Source organism: Thermobia domestica, chromosome 10, assembly GCF_964235325.1.
Source record: "Thermobia domestica chromosome 10, izTheDome1.hap1.1, whole genome shotgun sequence".
Classification (NCBI taxonomy): Eukaryota; Metazoa; Arthropoda; class Insecta; order Zygentoma; family Lepismatidae; genus Thermobia; species Thermobia domestica.
This window is the reverse complement of record NC_137463.1, coordinates 162119972-162143455: the sequence shown is the minus strand read 5'-3', so window position 1 is coordinate 162143455 and position 23484 is coordinate 162119972. Positions and strand designations below refer to the sequence as shown.

The window sequence follows — 23484 nt, the reverse complement described above, 5'->3', positions numbered from 1 at the left end:
TAAACTAAATGAATGTCACTAGTGGGATCGCATGATCATTATTGAAATATGGTCAATGTGTGTGTTGATATCAACATGTAGCTAATTGACAAATGTCAACATGTCCCACTACTGTTGGGACACTGTCCCACGTGCGAGAACTAGGAAATAACGTTGTACATTCTGGTATTACATCTGGTGCACTTTTTGGTAGAGCTTAACTTAAACACGATTGTAACAATGTCCCTCTTTGTTTGGGACATCGTCCCACAGTCGACATATATGAAAAGAAATCTCTTAATCCATGGTTCAAATTCTGATAGAGCGTGAAAATAACAAACTTGTATCATGTCCCACGTCTTCTGGGACATATGAAGTACTCGAAATATAGGAAAATATCTCCAGAAATTCGCATCTTACACACAGTGCACATGACAAGACAAAGACGAAAATGAACCAATTTGGCACATGTAATACTACTGCTGAAGCACCATACATATGGAAAATAAAACGACATGAGAAATAGGAAGAAATGTCTTAAAATTGTGATTGTTTACAACTGTGCAGTAGGAGTAATAAAATGAAACACACAACCATGTCGGGAGGTTGTACAGCGGGAGACACTTCTAAATGGTACACCTTAGCCGTAAATCTCCATATGGCTGTACCATTTAGAAGTGTCCCCCGCTGTACAAGAGCTCTTGCCAAACAAAGTGGGTACTCCTCAAAGAAATGAATACAGAGAAAGTGAGGCTCCCTCGAAGCCTCAGGGCTAGAGCTCTCGCTTTCGCTAGCGTGGTCGCAATTTCCAATCCTACTGGGAGCTCACGGCCTCCGATTCAAGAGTCGAGTAGTTATTTTACTATTTTTTGCACGTGGGACGGTATCCCAGCAGTAGTGAGACATGTTGACATTTGTCCATTAGCTACATGTCGATATCAACACACACATTGGCCATATTTCAATATCGATCATGCGATCCCACTAGTGGCATTCATTTAGTTTACCCAGTTTATTTGTGAGTCCCCTTGCACAATTTCAACTTGGCCTCAGTTGTTGCATCCTTATTGGTATGCAACCGTGCACATCATATTGCATTGGTTTGAGCGAATATTATTGGTGAATTGGCAATGGCTTTCATGTTCTTGATGCTATTCCTTACATTTCTGACGCTTTAAACTCAAGTTTACTTAGTATGGGTGAATTTCTTGACATTTTTCGTTACGTGTTTCCACACATGTGAATCACCCTGCTTCATCTGTTGTTCTCTACCGGCACTCCAGATGTCTTTCTAGAGCATTTGAGTACAAATTCGCCACACTTAATACTCAGAACGTCACTGTTGGCCAGCATCCGTACCTGGCGATTATGCAACCACACACAATGGGCATGAAGGTGTCCGCCATTTTGTATTTGTTCCAGATATGGATTTAATACAAATGAATTATTGTTACCTGGTAGAAACTCTATGAATTCATATCCATTTAGACCAATTTTCATTTGGCAGATTATCCGGGACTCCCTACGTTCCTTTGGGGAATCCCTTGCGCGTGCATGGTAGGATTGTAAAACATGCAAAATTCAATACAGCAGGTATGACTTCTTCAGTGAATTTTTTACCCGCCCTCTTTACGTTGGATAGTTTCCGAACTATTGGAGTCCGAAAGTCATTTTCCCACGCTTTCGGCACCTTGTAGGTCCGAAACTATGTCCGATAGCCAAAAGTTCAAGAGAACTTTTTTTTCTTGCCTCAGTGGCAGGAGTCACCTCGCAAGCGTTGTAACACTTATTTTGCAACACCCGATATAAGGGATCAATTTGTACAAACTACTTTACGGATCGACGTGTGTTTTACACAGCTTGAAAATCGATCAGAAGTTGTGATAATTCCTTCCATTTCAAAATTTTCATAAACATCGAGTAGGCATCATATTTCACAAGGTAAAATACAGCTGGTTGAAAGTGAATTTCAAATTACCTGCAGACTCGAGGCAAATAAACGGTAGATTACCGTAGTATCCATTGTCCGCTGTTTCACTCGGTTAGAGATTTCTAGTTTTCATGTATATGTTTTAACCGATACACGTAATACAATGCTTATGAGTGTTATTTTAGTAAAAAGTTAAGAAGAAAATGTAGAGCGGAATCTCACACATCTAAGACGTTGCTATCTTTGTAAACGTTCGGCTGACACAAAAGTATCTGTTTCATGTATATTAGGGGTCCATAGACGATCCACGGTTTGTGCAAACATCATGTTTGAGCAAACACTGTGTTTACGCAAACACTCGGCCATACACGGTTCAACTGTTTGCACAAACTTCAGTTCAATTTTGAGTTTGATCGCGTAAACATATCCACTGAAGCAGCAGCTTTAGCGATAGTAATTGCTTGTGCTTTGGAAGGGGAAAGACACGCGAAACCAAAAAGGAAGAACAGGCTGTGGATGAAAGGGTGGATCAAGAAACGGTCTAGTTTAGTCATCAAAATGTAATAGCCGAATTAGAGATAAGTTCGACTTTGGATTTATTTAAGAATGGATTCAACTCTATGTGGTGAAATATTGGAAATGGTTACACCTCTTATTCGAAAACAAGATACAAATATGAGAAATGCGATATCCCCCGAGCATAGGTTGGTTCTATTTTATGTTATGTTGTGTGTGGAAACACGTACACTCATGTCCAAAATTATTGTCGCATATCTATAAGTATGTTGTTGTAGGAATATAATTTGATAACGAATTCGCCCGGTATTTCTTATAATGTTAATATATGTATAATCAGCAAAGACATGTATGCGGTAAATTTCATGTGAAAAGAGCAGTAAATAAGAACAATACAACGAAAATAATACTTTCTCGTCCATTTAGCAACATTTTGTTTAACTCATTCTAATTTTCTTATTTATAATTCTTTTCCTATGAAATTTATCACAAATATATATTTCCCGATTATGCACATAGTAGCAGTATTAAAAATTCCCTGCAAAATTAGTATATTGCTGTATTCTTACAAGAAGACATTTATAGATATGCGACAATCATTTTGGACATGAGTGTACGAGGATTTAAATTTGAAACAGCCATTGTACCCCAGACTCTTGGACAAATTATTATAGAAACATGTGAGGCCGCATTTTTCAGATTCCTGTTTTTGTAATCTTCACTGTTTACCTTCCACAGTTCAGGAAATTTCGATAAAATTCAATAAATTCTCGTCAGAATTATTGAATCCTATTCATTGACGCCACAGCGCGAGAAATAAGCATTTGTACACTAGGTCTCCTACTCGGAAATAAAACTCGTGTTTGCACAAACATGCCCATACACGGTCCACGTGATTGCGCAAAGATAACGTTTGTGTAAACAATTTTCGAACGAGTTCGATGTGAAAAATGTTTGCACAAACGTTTGCGCAAACAGTTCATACAGTACCATACATGGTCAAACTGTTTGCACAAACAACCTTGTTTGCACAAACCGTGGGTCGTGTATGGGCCCTATTATAGCTGATTCAACTTAGGTGTTTGTTCTCTTGTAACTGCATAACTGATTGCATAGTTCTCCTATATAAGTCGTCATATATTTAAATACTTGAGAAGTTGCAATACTTCCGCACAGTAAATCACTCTAAACTAAATTTCCAGTCAGTTCATCTCCTCATGAGTTTTTCTTTTCTTATCCGAGAATGAAAACAAAACAGTTACAATTTCGATTCAAAACTAAGAAACGATCTAGTTTGTCAGTGCTCTTTTATCTGTAATTCTAGGTGAGGCAACACAATATCAAAGTTTAACTGAATACCCCGTTACTGAGTGAAGTTACTATAAAGGGTTATTTGAAAACTTCTCGAGCACATCTATTAGTAGAATAAAGTAGAAAATAGAAACAAGGTTTGAGTAAACTAGGGAAAAAGAAAGAAAAGTAACCTTACAACTGAATCCAATCTTCAATCTTGAAGTTAGTATACCAACGGATTATATGCGATAAAATAAATTATAAATGTTCTCTTTTTTATTTTTTTCCAAGAAAATAACTTTCACAGAGATTAAACTTGGTCTGAAAATTTTAGTTTCGAATAAGCTATCGTGTGGGGGTACTGTAACTTTTAAATAATTGAAGAAAAAACATCTTGATTAGATACACTTCACAGTCAGTTATGAGAAAGCAAGCTCTCAAGCTTCATAACCACCTAAGAGAAGAAAAGACATGTTTAAGCAACATCCGTATATGCTTTAATTTACTATGTCAAAAGCTGCGTCCTGTTCCATAATTTTCTTACGGTCATTGATGAGTTTTCTTTGTGAAGAAAAACCAGGTTTATTTTCTATTTATTTATTTATTTATTTAGTTAGTTATGTATTTATTTATTTTATAGTGAATTTTGAGCCCATTATTAAACTGAGCGTATAAATCTGACACGCTGTCTACAACACCAGTTGCGTTCGCTTTCTTATTTGATTATAATACATCCTCTAAATGGTTGGACCGTACGGAAGCTTTTAAGTTCTACCTTCTTTTAATGCTATTCCTTATGCCTGTTCTGTACATACCAATTATAAATTTGATACATATAATATGCGGTGGTGTCATTCTAGTCATTTAACAAGCGGTTCTTGGATTAGTATAATAAGTATACTTAGTGTTAATACTATTACTATATGATTATATTATTATGTATTTGTATATTTATTTTATTCCAATAATACTAATAACAGTGACTAGGATTAGGTCATGCATCATCCTTATATCGACACTTCGTTGGTAAAACTGACCAACTGATGAGGTAGGGCTAGAACTAAAGAGACTACAGGGCTAATTGATATTTAGAATACTCGGGAGCTGCTTCCTCATTAATCTCAAAGTTAGCAGCTGTAGGATTTCCTTAGCGTGAGAACAATTTCATAAATAAAGTTATATCACATTCTTCCAAAAGACTCCCTTATAAAACTTGCTGCCATGATATATATATATATTCAACATAGACGCAATTCCTTTTGTATGTTGCAATATGTTTGTTTGTAACTACATGTGTGTGACTTAAAATGAATGCCCTTTCTGCCTCTGCCAAACTCATAACAACTACTTTGATTATTTTCTTGACCGTTTGATGGTTCGAATAGTTACTGCCTTAAGAAAATCTTTATTATAATTATCCACAAAACTTCGAAAACCATTTTTTAAAATCTCGTGTCTCAACTTCAGTTTATTGTAGTTAGCTCTCTAAAAGCCGAAAACAATATATATATAATACTCTACGTGGATCCTCAAAAATAGTACTAGAAATTTTTATTTTATTTTTTTTATTTTTTATTTTTTAAGTATTGAATCTAGAGGTGAAGAAACAATTTTAACAACAGGTTTTGGGAACTTGAAAACTGTTAACAGTCGGTTCGAAAAAATCGGCTGAATGACACCCGTGTTACTAAGCATAATAATTATGAACATGAAATAACGCTTTCAACAGCGGAAGAACTTCTTGTTTATACTTCCAGCATTATTGCTGTAAAATCATGTAACTGAAAAATGAAAGGCAGTAATTGATCGTGAAATGAAATAATAATAATAATAATAATAATAATAATTCTATTCTGTTTTCCATGTTCACCATTTTACCTATTAAATTTTCCTGTGTTCACAATTTCACTCATTATATTTTACATTAACTTTCACAGTTCGAAACAATTCTTGTTTCATAGGACTAAAAATTGCCATTTTTAATTTTAATCAGTGAAATTTGAAATTAATTTTAACCATTGTTTTCTTCCCACATAATTTTTTTTTATTTAATCAATTATTTTTTCAGAGCTTTAATTTTTAATTTTACTCCGTTAAATTTTTCATTAAATTCTCCAATTATGGATCAGAAATAAATGCTCTTACAATTTGAAATACATTCTGCCCTTGTGACACACAACCCCAATATTTCACTACGCTGAGCTACTGACAGATCTTGAAGACCACAAGAACGAGACATGCTATATGGCTTTGATTGTCAGAATGGACAATATGCTGTAAACAATATGCATGATGTTTTTGTACGTTTCTCGGCAATTATTATGTAATTGACCTGGTTTTTATCCCTAACTAAATATTTCTATTTCTATCATCATATGAGGGGTGTGCAGAAAGTACCAGACCTTTTGGCCTATGTCGGCAGTGGAGGGTCTAGAGTCGCCATCGTGGTGTCAAAACGTTTTTAGACTCAGTACGCATCAAGCTGTAGTAGCAGGAAAACTATGATGCTCTTACTGTGCTTTTTGTGACGTGTTACAATGTGTGCTGCAACAGAAAACCCCGAGTCTTGTGAGGTGCGTTCTGTGATTAGGTTTTTGCTGGCAGAAAACCGTAAGCCAATTGAAATCCATTGCCAACTGTGTGAGGTGATGGATATGGAATAATGAGTGAAGGTTCAGTGAGGCAATGGTCCATTGATTTTAAAAATGGCCGTTCCAATGTTCACTATGAGGACCACAGTAATACAACTTCGTGTCTGATGAACTGATGAGGCAAATCGACGACAAAATTCGTGCAAATCATCATTTCACGATCACGGGATTTGCTGAACATTTTCCTCAAATTTCATGGCTCGCTACACAACGCTTTGATACTGATGAACTCATCCGTAGCTAAGCGGTTAGCGTACGCGCTTTGGCATGAAAGACGGGTTCGATTCCCGGTGGGAGCTCATGTAGTTCGGATTCCACGTTAATCAGTGGGTCCCTTCTCATATAGTCTCGCTACTGAAAGGGACGTTAAAATCAACCAAGCTTTGATACTGATGCCGAACTACATGCCGGTGTAAGCCAGTAGTTGAAATCGCAGGCGGCAGATGTCTACCCCGTCGGTAGTGAAAAACTTGTGTCACGGTATGATAAGTGTCTTAATATGCATGGCTATTATGTGGAAAAATAGCTTAAGAGTGTACCTTTCAAATATATATAATACAATTTTGTTTGTTCATTCTGTTACTTTATTTTAAAACGTCTGTTACTTTCTGACAGTCCTCGTACAAACTTAGTTTTCATCGTCCAAATTCTATCGTCAGGCTGACCAATAATGGCATTTTTACCTTGCTTAAAGTAAAATGTTAACACGTTTGGCTTATGAAGACTTATAAAACTAAAAAATAATGAAATAATGCTTCGAATGGGTTAGAACTATGATCCTTCATTTATGATTACATGGGCGCATGAGAGGATGATCCAAATTAACAAAAAATTGGCTGTTTACCAAAGAATACTCTCTTGAAAAGCCTAAACAGTTTTTAGATGTTTCGGAACTCAGAGCTGGTTCCTTCTTCAGTAGCAAGGTGAAGGGGATTAAACGAATAGGAGATAAAAGGTGTAACACAAGGAATACATACCACTAAATAAATAAATGTAGCGTAAAGAGTAGATCCTGAGATGAACTAGCCAGAGCGAAGTGCAAAAGGAGAGGACTGAATCAAAGAACTGAGTGAGTTCCGAAACGTGTAAAAAGTGTTTAGGCTTTCCAAGAGAGGATTCTTTAGTAAGCAGCCAATTTTTTTATTTGAACCATTTTCTGATGCGCCCATATAATCATAATGTTTTTCCACCAGAAATGGCGGATTGGCGCTCGTTTGAAACTGCAAGGATTAAATTTCAAGATGCAGTTCTTGACCTAGTCATGAAAGATTCACTCTATATCTCCAAATTTTTTAAAATAAAAGTATTAGACTTTAATCCATCTTTACCCAACATTGTTGACCATGCAGAGAGTAGAGCACTAAATCAGATTATTAGAGTAAAATACTTTTTAATAAATAGGCTTAATAATGACTGCTATCAGATGTGGCTGTCTTTAACTTTTCGTATTTGTACGAACATATTTTACAGAACAGATTGCATTCTAGATTACGAATGGAATACAAAATTAAACTTGCATAACTAGAAAGAAAAATCTTTCATCTGGGTGGTACCCTCGTTATCAGTGAACGTGAACCAACAAAACTAGATTTTGATTCACCTGTAGAATTATTTGTTAATCTTACCGATATTGACATACCTAAAATATTCTATCAGATTTTTAGGTTACGTTTAAAATTTAGTTACCTTCCGCTTTCCATCCCATTAGATGAGATAATTTGTTCTGTTGAAAAAGCTATTGACCTTGAACCTGATATAAATTCCGCGCAATCTATTAGAAATTAATGTTTGGCCAATATCAATACGTTTTATATTCGTACAAAAAGGTAGGTCCACATTTAAAATCTAGATATGTACAAGGGCTTATTACACAATTTAGAAAAATTCTTTATAAACATGAAATCTGGTGTTTAAAGGCTGATAAAGGGAATCAATATGTCATTATGTCAAAACAGAGATATGCTTCCGCTATTTTAAAAATAGCAGAAAAATGTAAATTTGTTTCACATCCCCGTAATCCGTTACCACAGGTTATTAAGACGGTACAGTCGACAATTGATTCTTCTCCACTTCTACCTGACTTCGAAAAAGATATGATAAAAATACATGCACCTAGTCTTCCCGTTATTTATGGCCTTCCGAAGGTGCACAAGCCCACATTCGCCTTCGCCCGATCATATCAGGTTTCAATCATCCAGCTTATTTACTATCCAAATGGTTATATAGAAGACTTAATAGTTACAATAGTGGCATCAAATATGTTGTGAAAAGTAGTCTGGACGTTAAATAACAATTATCATTTTTGTAAATGCCAATGCGATTTTACTTGCATCCATAGACGTTTTTGATATATATCCGTCCATACCACAGGAACTCACTATCAATAGTACACGATCCTGGTTATTACAAAATGGCGTATCTGTGAAACAATTTTTTTATTACAATTACTTGAGGTCTGTTTAACAACCAATGTATTCCAATTTGAAAATCATTACTTCTCTCAGAATGATAGCTTAGCCACAGGCAATACGTTATACCCAATATTGTCCAATAATGTTTTAAATCTGATTTAAACTTCTATTTCACAGCAGGCTACATTTATATATATTAGATATTACCGTTATACTGATGACATTTTATTACTTATACGTGACGAAAATACACTTGTACAAATATTTGAACAATTCAACAATCAACATACCTAGGCTGAAATTCACCGTCGAACGTGAATCTGATAACTGTCTTCCATATTTAGACTTACTGACTACCCGATCACATAACAAATTTATAACAAGAGTATATCGAAAACCTAATGCAGACACTGTTTACATACATTAACAGTCAGCTCATCCGTCACTGTACAAGGTCAGTATTTGCAAGAATTTGTTTCGCAGGGCATTATTAATTTGTGATCGTCATAAAGATATTAATGACGAAATACAGTTTTTATACAAAATAGGACAAGTAAACGGTTATAAGTTGTGTATTTTACAAAAGTGGTTTAATCAAACACGTAGATCGTTGCAAGCCCCCAAAACAGTCACTTCCAAAGAAACAAAAACTTGGATAGGAATTCCTTACTTTCCACAATTATCGACAAAATTTCAACGTATTTTTGCAAAGCATAACATATCTGCTTAAAGTATTCCCCCAAAAAGTCTACAAAAACATCTCACCGGATTTAAAAGTTATTTTGTTGATCCATTAAATAAATCAGGCATTTACCGCGTTCAATGCGAATGTGACCCCTTATATATAGGCCAAACGAAACGCAATATTAACACTCGAATTAAGGAACATGTTATACAATCAAAAAAGTCACAAGAAGAATGCATGTCGGGCTTGGCGCTTCATTTAAAACAACATACACATAATATAAAACAGGTTAAGGTAATAAGTTCAGAAAAAAAAGAAGAAAAAAAAACGGGAGATTAAAAAATCATTCTTTATTCATAAATACAAACCTGCATTTAATCTTGATACTGGCAACATTGACAGAACGTGGGTACCTACCTTTGATGCCTTCTTTGAATTTGGCAGTAGTGATGTAACATAGAGACCGCGCTTTCGTTGATTCAATCCACTCCTTTTGCTCTTCGCTCTGCTTGTTCATCTCAGGATCTACTCTTTACACTAGATTTATTTATAGGTATTTAGTGGTATGTATTCCTTGTTTTACACTTTTTATCTCCTATCCGTTTTAATCCCTTTCACCTGCCACTGAGGAAGGAACCAGCTGTAAGTTCCGAAACGTCTAAAAAGTGTTCAGGCTTTCCAAGAGAGGATTCTTTGGGAAGTAGCCATTTTTTTGTTAATAGGATCCCTCAAATTCATAATCGGCTGCCTTAACCATTAGACCACGATCGCTTTGGTCTAAATCCGTTGTCAATGATGTCTTTATGGTAACGTCTGTACTTCGAATCTTCCATGATAATTTCCTTTGTTTCATAGATTCTTTCGCATTTAATTTAATCCGTTCTCTGTCTGCCTTATTCGCATAACAATCCAACTACTTGCTCACAGTTCCAGGATGACGACCAAAAGCTCGAAAAAATTTCTCACGATTAGTAGCACGACAAAAAATCTGGTATTTTTCAGCACAATCTATCTAAACAGTCTCTAGTTCAAGGTATATTGGTCATAAATATTCAACCACAGACGAAATAATCAACTGATTGTCTGACATACAGTATTACAGATCGGAGTAAGATTATTACTATTATTTATTTCTTAATTGTATCATGTTTTATGCTTATGGGTCCTATTAAATTTATTTTTATTGAAGAAGTAAATTACTACTTAAATATACGAATAAAATTATAGTTTCCTTTAATTTATATTATAAGTGTGGCTTTTCCTTGAGCTTAAGATAATGAAACTCATTATTATTATTATTATTATTATTATTATTATTATTATTATTATTATTATTATTATTATTATTATTATTATTATACTATGAGTCACCAGCGAATACTGTAGGGCGAAAATAGAAAACAATGTTACCACATCTTATCTCTATTTTAACTGTGAGAACACATAATTTTTACGAAATTTTGACATGTTTTATGACAATGGAGTACTAGGCTGTGAGTGCAGACATAAAGACAAAAGGAGAGAAATTATTATTATTATTATTATTATTATTATTTGTTTTCTCCATGAACTATTATTAAATCATTTAGTGTGCTGGTTAATATTCAATAAACTAGCATTATTACGGGATGGAAATACAGTATATAGATTGAAAAACTGTAACTTTGAATGTAACATTTCAAGATTAAGAGCTGTAGGCTAATGAAGACAATAATAAATTGATAATGAATGAACTACTTCATATTTATAAATTAGGGCAAGTTTTCGGCTTCCTGTTTTTTATTACTGAATAATTATTTTTTTTTAAAAAACATATCGTCATTTGAGACTCAGTACCGCGTAAGTAAGATTTCACCAATTCTACAGGAGAGACCTATTTAAAAACTAGCTTCAGCCTCAATATGAGGGAATAAGAGAGTCATTTGTCGTGATATACGTGTACTACTTAACCAGATTATGCGCCTTCCTATTCTGATTCTAATGTATTAAAAACTCAAATTCGCCAAAATTGGAGATATAATTGACGGTATTGAATTTCAGATGACAATATAGTATAGTTTGAAGACGAATATAATTGATCAACATTTGAGAATCTCCAATAGAGCTAAGAAAACATTTCTGCGGTAAAGCTGTCATCTACTCCGCTGAGGAATTTTTGTGTGTGCATCATTAATTTGTTTTTTGAACTATTCCTGCTTAATATTGATGCAGCATCAACTGACAAGTTTTCTAAAAGTATTTTCATTTTAAGAGTCTTATTGTATAAAATTATAATAACTGCGAACTTTGATTTTCTTTTTAGATGAAATATGGGAAGACTTTCGGAGAAACGGAAAAGACGTAGATTACCAAGAACCAGATATGGCACCTCCGCTGCAGATGGAATTCCATGCTGCCCAACCAAAGAAACATTTTAAAGGAAAGAAAGTGCCATTGTTTCAGTGTAGCTTTTGCAAGAACAACGGAGAACAGGAGTCATTCTACCGCAGTCACATGTTAAAGGATGTGCTGGGACTGGTTGAATGTCCAGTTCTTAGAGCATATGTTTGTCCTATTTGTAACGCTACAGGTGACTATGCACATACACGAAGATATTGTCCTCTGAACATTAACAGAGGCGTAGATACTAACGTAAATCATCATAAACAACTAAGAAACGCTGCAGGCAAAAAACGTTCCAAGAATCTATAATAATTCTAATAAATTCCCCGCAAAACAGAGAGAAAATTTATTTTTCAATGTTTTTCTTTATTTCGGTAGACTTTTTGATGTATACCAAGTGGTAGAAATAATTTGAACTTGATATGAGAACTTTTATTTGCTTTTTATATGAATCTAATAACCGCAAAGATTTGATGAAGGAATCGTGCTACGTAAAGATTTATACACTTAGAAATTTGTTATTTAGTTTACAATTTTTTATAGATTATTTTAATAGTATTTTTGTACAAATAATTAAAATAGTAAAAGTCATGTTACTTTTATATTAAATCTCCTTTGTTTTAGGTATTCAGTAACGTGAATATTAATATAGGTTGATTTGCTAGTAGTACTAGTAATTAAATTGTAATATATATATTTTATTAAATTTTCAAACAATACAACGTAATTATGTGGAAGAATAAATTCATTATCGAATATGGAAGTTTGAGGCAAGTTGGAATTAAGAAGCGTTTAACTCTATTTTAGTATTCACAAAGAAGAGAAACAAAACTAGGTTGTTAAGTATTAATAAAAACTTCAGCCTATTTCTGTTAATTCAGAAACTGCATTTCAAGGACGATTATAATATTTAGTTTGTTGAATTATTTTTGTTTGCAATAAACAAGTACACACTTAAAGTAGTAATTACATGAGTTAAGATGGTAACGTCTGTACATGTTTTTTTTATGTTAATAAAACGTATTTTATGTTCCGATTCTGATTTCTGTACTTGCTTGCAACATTATCCTCTCCAAATACTACAGGATGTGCTTTGAAAACCTGAATTGTGTCCTAAATGTAATGTTAGAGTAGAATCTTACTGCCCATGGCAATTGAATATTCCATCACATATATGTACTTTCATTATAACTTTGGAGCGAAAACGCCAAATTGAATTACATTTTCTATAAGTGAAGATTACGTAGTTTATGTTATATTAAAAACTCCTTAAATTGTTTTTTGCTTACGCTGGACAGGTACATTCTCAAGATTTATCACTACAAGATTCGTAAACATTTCGGTTGATTTATAATTGAAAACTGCTTCCTTATGTGTTTCATGCGTATGAAGAAATCAATTAGCAGTTAAGCTCAGAATAAGTTAAATATAACATTTCTCTACCATATTATTTAATATAATATGACTTATTATTTTATTTTACCAGAACTTTTTCACATTGTCATGTTATTTTGTGAAAAACTCCAGAATAGTTATTCACCGCATTACTGACGTAAATAATCACTTTCAGTGCAGGCTTTTATGTTTCATTTTATGAGCTGAAAACGAACGTAATAAATAATTCGATTCTAAATTGATAGTTTTATTTATTTATATATTTCTATTTTATTTATTTTTCAAGACATTTCTTATGTAACGAATTCCCGAGAATCTTTTGTATTCTACAGAAGCTTCTCTACGTAGCCTAGTGGCTAGAACGCGTGCTTTGGAACCAGTGGCGGCTCGTACTGTCATTAACAAAGCGTGCTACACACTATATATATATATAACGTGAATTTACCCACTGAAGGCGGAAGTTGATATCCATCCTTCGATTCTTAATGCTGGCAAACTTTTCTATCACCCTGGAGTTGAAATCTAGCATGTTGTTGATCAAACTTTTTTCTATCGAGAGCATGGCAAGGGCAGTTAACCTTCCTGACCTACGGAAATTCCTTACGAATGTCTTAAGTCTCTTTAGAGACGAAAAGCATCTCTCAGGCTCTGCTGTGGACATTGGTATGGTCACTATTATTTGCAAAAGGGTTGTTATTTCGCTAAAATTGTCCTGTAAATTGTTTTTAAAGATAAGCTGGCAGAACCAAAAGCTCAGGGCGAAGTCACTGCTTACCTAACATTGGGTAGCTTTCAACCGCAGTGTCCAGAAATGTTCCGAAAAAATCACTAAAATTTGCAGAATCCAGAAGTTTGGCGGCATCCAAATGGCTTGTTTTCTCAAATCGATTTCGCGCATCCGCAGAAATGCGATCATATACTTCTTTAGCATTGGGTACTCTGCAAGATATAATCCGCCCATACTTGTTTTACCAACTGTTGGAAGAAACATATCACTTGTCCTAATATTGTCTGTGTCATTCCGAATTTTCTCAATGGCTTCAATGAAATATTTAAGTGCTGTTTGTACTTTAATGGTAGGCCTGCACTGAATTTGATTATAGAAAATATTCACATGCGGCATTATTTTGTGAAAGAATTCTAACCAAAATATGAATTCCCTGTGTTGGATTTCTCTAGTTCTGAAAAACACTCTTTCGAAACATTTTAATTTTCATAGATGGAATTGACGGTTCGTGACTTGAAATTCCATCGAGTAGCTGACCCATTCGGAATACGTCGTACAGTCACTTTTTCCAAAACAGATACACGCTGTGGGGAGCAGGAGGAAAAATGTAGAAAATCCTGAAAGACTACAGGAAAAAAGCCCTTGTCGATTGATTTTGAGATGCAGTTCTTTCCATTATCAAATTTAATTTGTTAACAATGGACGTAGTGTGCCAAAGGAAAGTGTTCTTTAATTTTAGATTGTACGCCATTAATTGATCCCTTATTACCGATGCCCCATTAAATGTGTACGCTATAATTTTGCTACGATCTGAAACTGTGTCAAAAATGTTCAATTCATTTAATATACACTCCCGACAATTCTGGGCTCCCGGACCTTTAGAAAATAAAAAAGAGGAGAAAAGACAGAACCGAGCGGCGAGCGCCGCCAGTAAGCAGAAGAAAGCGAGAAAGAGGAATACTTGGCGCTTGCGCAGAATGTCTTCGGGCTCAACCTAACACAGCACGGTGGAAGCTATTCTGGGTGTGTAAAAAAAAGAAGAAAAAAAAAGGCAAGTGGACAAGGCATATTGAGATCTTTGCTCCATGCTATAGATATATTTGTTGAGTAGGCTTGTATAGTTCAAGCGGGCTCCGTTCATTACAGCCTGCTCGGTTCGTTAGTACAACTTCCACACTGCTGAAGGCGCTGATAATCGCGCTCCACGCTCGAAAAAGAAGATCGTCATGGGAAAGTTCTGTATTTTGTTAATTGATGAACAGTTTAAACAAATGAATAGATGAAAAATTTTTGAACTAAAATTAGTCTAACACAAATACACAAACATAGAAAGCGTGCTGTAGCCCGGTAGCCCTACGTCAGAAACCGCTACTGTTTGGAACACAAAACTCTGGTTTCGATTCGTAGTGGGAGAGCATCAAACACACTAGAGAATTTCATATTTCGCTTTTAACTGTAAATCTTGTTAGTATCAAGACTATACAAGACAGAGTGTAAATAGAAATCATTCAATCCATCAAAATACCATAAATGAAATGAAATGAAATATTTCAGTTTAACGTCCCACGATTATGCTCTTTAGGCTAAGGGAGACTATGATTAAGGCAGTGAATGATGATGGAAGAATTGCTGTAATGAGAAAGCGGGAGTATCCCGAGAAAACCCACGGACACGATGTTGTCCACCGCAAACTTATTTGACCGGAGATCGAACAAGACAACCACGCATCAGAAGTAAGTGCTTTACTACTGAGCCACCGTGCCCCCCTTCCCGCAGCAGACAATTACTGAAATTCAAGGAAACTAGGAAAAGCGTGTTGTGGTATGGAATTAAGCGTTCTAAAACGGAAAAATATAACGGTAGTTTCCTCTAAGCTGGAGTTATGCAACAATTTCATGTGGTGTTGTCACAAATTATGAAATATTCACAATAAGCATCGTTTACATGGATGTTCTACTAAAATTATTATTATTATTACTTTATAATCTTACGTTCTACAATAATATTATTTAAGCTGAAGGACGGTGAAAATGTCAGAAATAAACATCTATGTCCTAGGCAGAAGTCGAACTCGTGAATTTTTTTTTTACCCTGCTTGACGAGTGTGGTTTTAGTTCATATGAATATAACAACATTTGAAATGCAAAACCTTCAACGGTATTTCCGGTTGTAGCTAGGAAGCTATTGCTTCACCGTTCATTCTTCGATGCGAATGGATAATTGGGAAAATGATGATTATTCCATTAGCTAGGAATTAACGGATACTTGCGTAATTGTACGGTTAGGTAAAGTACAGTGGCTTCAGTGATTTTGTATTGTCTTTGTGACTGTAAGAAGTCCCAATTTTCTGGCCCTATGAATTATACTGTGCAAGCAAAGCCCACACAAAAGAAAAGAAAAAATTTATAAACTACTGTCGTAAAGTGACTGGAAATTTTTAGTCACTTTTCGCACAAGTTTGATTTCTTCCTCAAGAAAGAGAAGTTTATTTAATTTTCGACTTGTGATTTTCATGTGATTCATTTTCATGTGATTCTTATCTTTCTTTACCCCTAAGCTGTATGGTTCCGTGGCATAATCGTTAGACTAGAACTCTAAAGTTAATAAACAAATTATTTTAATTCTTACATTAGTTACTTAAATTTGCTTTCACAGAAAATTTTCAAATTACAAGTGTCTAACTTCCTTGGTAAGAATTGAGATTCAGTCACCTATGGGACCAAAGCAACTTGGTTTACATCTTGGGAGGTAGGTCGATGTGTCGTATGTTTTTAGCTAGAAAACAGCATTAAGTCGAAGCAAACTAATCGCCAATAAATAATTAAGATGAACTGCTTTTATGTTTGACAGCTGGAATATCTAATTCACATGGGAAAATCCAGTAAAGGAGGAAAATGTGAAGTTGCACTACGTTCACTTCTTTGTCTATCTACTAACTTGGTCATATAAATGTGCTACCAGTGTTGTAATTATTAATATGTGCTCCGAATACTCAGCAATCTACAAATCTGTATAGTTTACATATTTTGGTAAAGGCAGGTCGCATTTTTTTCATTTTAATTTGAATTTTGTATCCTATACTGTATTTGTGACCTATGGCTAAAAATGAAATTAGGACTGAAAAATTTAAACGAACTATGTGTATGCATATGAAGCGATGTTTGCATGAAGGCCGCAGATTTTACCAGTTGGTCATTGTAGTAGGTATAGCCACTGCTTGTATTTTCGGTAAAAACTACGATCATTTGTAAGTAAGTCATTATGGTTATATATGTTGAGTATTAACCTCCTTTTTCTTTTCCTGTTTTTTATTTCTTTTTTACTTGGTATTTAACTGTGATATAAACTTACAAGTTATCTTAAATGAAAAATATTTCACGCGAGTCTACTTGATATACAGTTTACTAAAACTACCTACACAGGCCATTTTGTAAAGACAGATTTTGTATGATGTACGCCAGTAAGAAGTGACAAGCTATCAATGAAAAATGAAGAAGAATAGAAAATATATTTTTAAATATCCGAAGAAACAACCTGAAAATGTATATGAAATTAGCTGATAGTATTATGCTTTGTTTCGTTTCAAAACAAAAAATTCAAAACTATTGAATGAAAAACCTATTCTTGTTTTGTTTCAATATAGCGCACAGTGGTCCAGGAACCCGACACACCAGGCCAAAAATGATTTTTTTTTTAAAACACATAGTCGGAATGTGTGCTATATAGTTTTGAGAAGTCAAATCTCGGGGGAGTACAAAATACCTGCCATGGACATCTTGCACCCTCCCATAGACATCCAGAACCATCTAAATTGTACCAATATATGCTAGTGATTTGTTGCATTTTGCATTGAGGAAAAGGTGGCATTGTTTCGGAATTTGTGTATCTGCATGCACTGAATAGGGACATGATATTTTTATTTCTAATATTTACATAGACATTCATCTTTTGAATAACAAAGGTATTTTTTGGTTATATGCATGTACCACGTGATAGATGGTAGGTAATTGTACCACTGCGTCCGTTAGAAATTCATTATAAACTGAAAACTGTGGTTTAATGTGCAAAATTTGTTATACCTCGTTACACGCTCATTTCTTGTTCCGAATCTAGAGAATATTCCCTTGAAATGGGAAGAAAGAAAGAACTTGACCGTTTTTGCCCCTTTCCGAGAAAAGTAAGGTTATATATGAATAGGTGTACTATAAAGCGAAAAATAGTAAAAGCTGCATTAGTAGAATGTTTGGAAACAAATGTAATTGCAACAAAAAGTATCATGACGAACATTGTTATTCTGTCATTTCAGGTCCAAAATGGTGTTTCGACTCAAAAGGAGAGATCTATTCTTGTTGCTGCAGTCCATGAGGCGAGGACGGGGAGAGCAAGGAGCCAGCTTGTAAACCACGCTCTGGAAGAAGTAAAGGCAAACAAAGACAAACTATTCAGCACGGCATTACTATATTTTTTCTCATGCATTTCGACGATTGGACAAGGTACATTGCATGACGCACCGCTTCTTGCAAAAATATGAAACATGGCTGGACGAAAACGTTGTTATTCTCGTGGAGGAGGAGGAACGTGCGTTACCACCTAAGGGGATACCAAGTGTTTCTTTTGGGGACGGCAGTGAACGATCACGTAGAAGAAAGACAGAGAATCTAAGGAAGTCCCACATAAGCTGTATTCTGGCAGAAGCTACCACTATGAAATTAAGAGAAGGAAATGTGGAACAAACTGGAAAAAAAAAAGGTCTGAGTTCTCCGAGTAGGGCAAAGAAAATAAGAGTAGCATGGACTCTAAACAACATGAGGTTTCGGAATCGGGAACTCAAATATGCACGTTGATGCAGAACGAACACTCTTCCTGGAGGGTGAAATGACTAAACATCAGTATCAGCCTATTCGGTCTGGCGGAAAGAATTTACAGCATGATATTTACTCAGCCTATAAAACTATTAGAGTCAAAAAAGCAATGTTATCCACACGGACTACAAGTGTCTGAACCAGTTGCAGAGATTCCGCTTCAGGAACTCTTGGAACACACGACTCAACGCTTGGCTATCGTTTAGGAAGAGATCCTCATTCGGAAATTCAAGAAAAAATATGCATTTTTAACAAAGTGTGGTTCTGACGGTAGCAGCGTGCATTCTCAATACAAACAAGTTTTAACCGATAAACTTTATCCAGCTCTGATATGTTCCTTACACCCATCGCTCGACTTCCGTTGCTCGCGATCATGTAAGATCAACCAAAAGTCATTATTTGGCACAATCCATGTGCATCATCTACCTGATTTTGTCGACCAGTATGAATACAGCTGAAGAAGGAAACGAAACACGTTGCCACAGATGAGGTTGAATATATATACAACAATAACAAATGCGGCTCAAGCCAGCAACAATTACAATAGCTGATCAGGTTACAGATGTCCACTATCAGCTTGAACTAACTATAGTAAATGGGAAGATTTGTAATGCATTCACTAACACATCGAGTCAAAAGTGTTTTGTATGTGGTGCTACTCAAAAAAGATATGAATGACTAGAACATTAAGACAGAGGCAAATCTTGATACCTATAAATTTGGACTCTCCACGTCCACGCTTGTATTCGAATTATGGAATGGCTTCTGCATGTATCATATCGTCTCGATATACAATCACGGCAGGTCAGAGGAGAAAAGAATAAATCTATGGTGGAACAACGGAAGAAACAAGTTCAATGCCAACTAAAGGAAGCACTCGGTCTCATCGTGGATCAGCCATAGCCCAGAAGTTCGGGGACAACAAATAACGGAAACGGCGAGACGATTCATTGACCACCCTGATCAGGTTGCAAACATAACCGACCTGTGTGTAGATCTCATCAAGAGAAACACGTGCATCTTACAAGCCATGTCAAGTGGTTACACCATCAACATACAGAAGTTTCAAACATACGTATTAGAGACAGGGCAACTCTACACATGGCAATACCCTTGATACTTCATGCCTTTGTCTGTGCACAAGGTACTTGTTCAAGATGCGGCCGTCATCTCTTACCCCATTTGCCTGTTGAACAGATGTTAGAAGTAGTGCAGGAAGCTCACTACAAACATCTGAAGTAATTTCGGGAGCATCACGATAGGAACAGCTCAAGGGATCTTACCATGAAAGATGTGATGCAGCGCCTTCTCGTTACCTCTGATCCTATCATTTCGACCTTGCGGCATAAAGTGATACCCAGACAAAAAAGCCACTATCATGTGAAGCATTATGCTTGCTGGATGCTCCACAGCCATTCATGATCCATGTCACAGATGCCAATGAAGATGACTCAAACTGAGGTTATACTGTATTTTTCTTACATACATATTATACGTCACTTCTATGTATACGGTCCTAATATTCTTTCAGGCACTTTTTTTATCTCCTTTTCAGTATTTCTAACGATTTCAAACCACACATGCAGTCCATGTAGCTTGTCTGAATTTGGCCAGGTTTTCGGGGTTTCTGAACCACTGTGCAGCGCTTGGGGTGTGTGTGGGGGGGGGGGGAAGCAGAATGCGAGGGCATAGTATACCAATACTTTAAGAGAATAATGATCAGTATATCCTTTGTTTTTATTTTCGCGTTCGTCATTAGATATGAAAATTTCCGTGATAACAAGGGGGTATGTTTAATCTGATTTGCGCTGAAACATACCACTTTCTCAAGTTTTCTACTGCAAATACTGTTTCAGAGTTTACAAGTAGACTAATTGGATACCGAGAAGTAATTAATTAAAAAGTTAAAAATGAAAAATGTATTACCCATTAAACACTTGTAATTAACAGGATGATCTACATTTGGTACACGTCCATACGAATTTGAAACCAGATATTCGTTATGAAATTCTTTACATAATTTCTAGATTTATCGATTTCTTTAAATAGATTAGATAAAAGAAAGAAAGTGGAGAGACTATATATTATAACTGATTATGCATCTACTAATGTTAATCAGTCAATTTGTCTTCCTATATTTCGAGTGTTACATTCACTCTTCTTCAGGAATATATAATGACTCAAGCCCTTTTTCACAATAAGATCTTTAAATAATTTTTGTATCAATAGTGGTGGTTTAAGAACCATCTATATATTAAAATGCTAGAAAAGTTTGTATGTTTCTGAACGTTTATATATTTGTGGCCAAACCTTTCAACAGAGAGTTCTCGGGGACTATAGGCTCTGGAAAGATTCAGTTTTCACTGATCTATTACAAATTTTGTGTAGATCGTTAACTTCTAATTGAATATTTTAAAAAATATGTGTTTGTTATTTATTACATTTTTTACGGGTACTCTGGAAGTGTTCAGTTTTTTTAAAAAAGTAAAGCAACATATCCTACGAGTTATACATTCCAACACAACATATTTGCATACAAGGGTTGTATATCAACCAGGCATTTGTTTCATGGCCAAACGATAATAAAAAACGAAGGATAACCATTGTTCCAGTCTAACACCTGTAAGATGAATCTTTATTGTTTGGAGTGTTTTGCCCAATGAACACCATATATCATTGACTTTATAGTTGATTGTGTGTGTAATGCATTTGCTTATTACGTACTGCATGTAAGAAAGAAAACACTGATCATACATGAATTACAAACTCCAACCGGAAGTAGGCTCAAATCTTGCAAACGATGCGAGATATTGAAAAGATAATCGAAAAATCTCCCCTTTATATCCCTTGCCAATTTTTATCAAGACGTTTGTCACTTGTGTCTCTAAAGGGTCATGTACAGATGTTGTGTGGAATGACAGAGATTCATCCTCGTATGTGAATGATGCGCTGTGTAAAGAGCGCAGGTTCAGCTAGTTATTATTAGTTTATTATTGATTTTTTTTTCTGATTAAAGTCAGAAAAGAGGGAACATTCATTACTTTTAGTTGTGAACATTCATTACTTTTACCATTAATACACAATTCGATGTAGGGTAAGGGCGGCGAAAGGATACCTAAAAAAAACAAAAAAAAACCTTGGTTATTCTACCAAAAGTAAACGAAAAAAGCAAAGAGCACGTACACAAATTTCTCAAAAGTAAATCCCCACGTTAAGCGGGTTTGCATATCCAGGCTCCTAACTATAAAAACATTTACGATTACTCCAACCCCAATCATTTCACAGATTCAACCTGTTGTATATAAGTTATTAGGACGTAAAATTGAATATAATTTATACGAAAAAGACTTTTATGCATTACAAGACCTGTAACTGCCAAATATTCACCACAAACTTATAGTCGTATCGACATAAACAAAAAGAAGTGTGGAGCAGGAAACTACTTTACCCAAAAGTCAAAAGAGACTCACTGAAGACACAAGAACTGGTCGAGCGGTTTGGATCACTAGTCTATCAATTAGAAGTGTATGTGTTCAAACCCTGAAGGGAGTATTCGTTTTTTTTTTTTAAAGTGTGTTCCTATTTTCATCAGAGGACTGAGAACATTTCTTTAAATAAATCTTTGGCAACTAATTTTCTCTCAATTTCCATTAGAAGGAAACATTATATGAATTGCAAATCTAAAATCCACAGCTGAGAACAAAATATTATGCTCAATATTTCATTATTATCCTTTGATTTGTAATGAAAAACTAATTATAAGCATTGACGATTTCAGAAGATTCTCCCCCGGTAATGGTCAATATATGAATGAGAGAAAACTGATAAAACATTATTAGTCCACTTTGAGCATGATCGAAGATAACTTATGGCCACGAAGGGGGAAATTTATGTCGACAGAGTCTCAAATTCTCCCACAGGTCATGCCCTGAAATCATCAGTTTGAAAGGTTTCCTTAACAAATAGAATATTACATTTATTTCTCGTTCTACGTTTTGAAACGGAAAAATCATAATTTTAAAGTGAATTATAATACAATAAGCATAAAGATTTATAGAACTAATGAAGTAAATATTCTTGTGTAAGTTATCGATTTCTAATCAGATTAAAACTCGAATATTCGTTTGCATCGCACTTTAATGTAAATCCTCTCTATACCGGTATATAATTCTTACTGGAAAGTATGTTTAACTCCAATTACTTAATATTTTTAATAATATATTTTTATTGTAATACTTTTACTATTCAATGTTGTATACACTTCATTTCCCAAAGCAAAACCTCGCAAATGTATAGTGGACTAGTAAATATTATCAAACAAATTATCATTTTGTTTACGTAAATACTCCATCGCCTCATTTGAAACTTCGTACTCTAAATAATAATAATAATAATAATAATAATAATAATAATAATAATAATAATAAAATCTCAGCCATACCTTTATCAGAATTTCAGGCTTAGTCAATAAATAAATTCAATGTGGTCTCTATTCGAAGTTATATTTAATCGAATCCGATAGAAATACAAAGAGAAACTTCGAGAACAAGTAAAAGAAAAAATGTTACTTTGGTGGGATTGGAAGTAACTTTTAGGAGTTCTTTACAATTTACAAACAATTGCCTTAGACAGTTTTTTTTCTTTTCTTTAAGT

General features: G+C 34.8%; 1 protein-coding gene across 1 annotated transcript in view; it reads left to right on the top strand.

Moving 5' to 3' along the window:
* The window catches only part of LOC145662806 (nanos homolog 2-like), a 28836-nt gene extending 15953 nt beyond the window's left edge, over positions 1–12883 (top strand). The window contains exon 2 of the mRNA XM_081728696.1: positions 11768–12883. Coding sequence (XP_081584822.1) covers positions 11768–12156 — 389 coding nt within the window. The 3' untranslated portion in view covers positions 12157–12883. The remainder of the gene's footprint in view (positions 1–11767) is intronic.
* The last annotated feature ends 10601 nt before the right edge of the window (positions 12884–23484 follow it).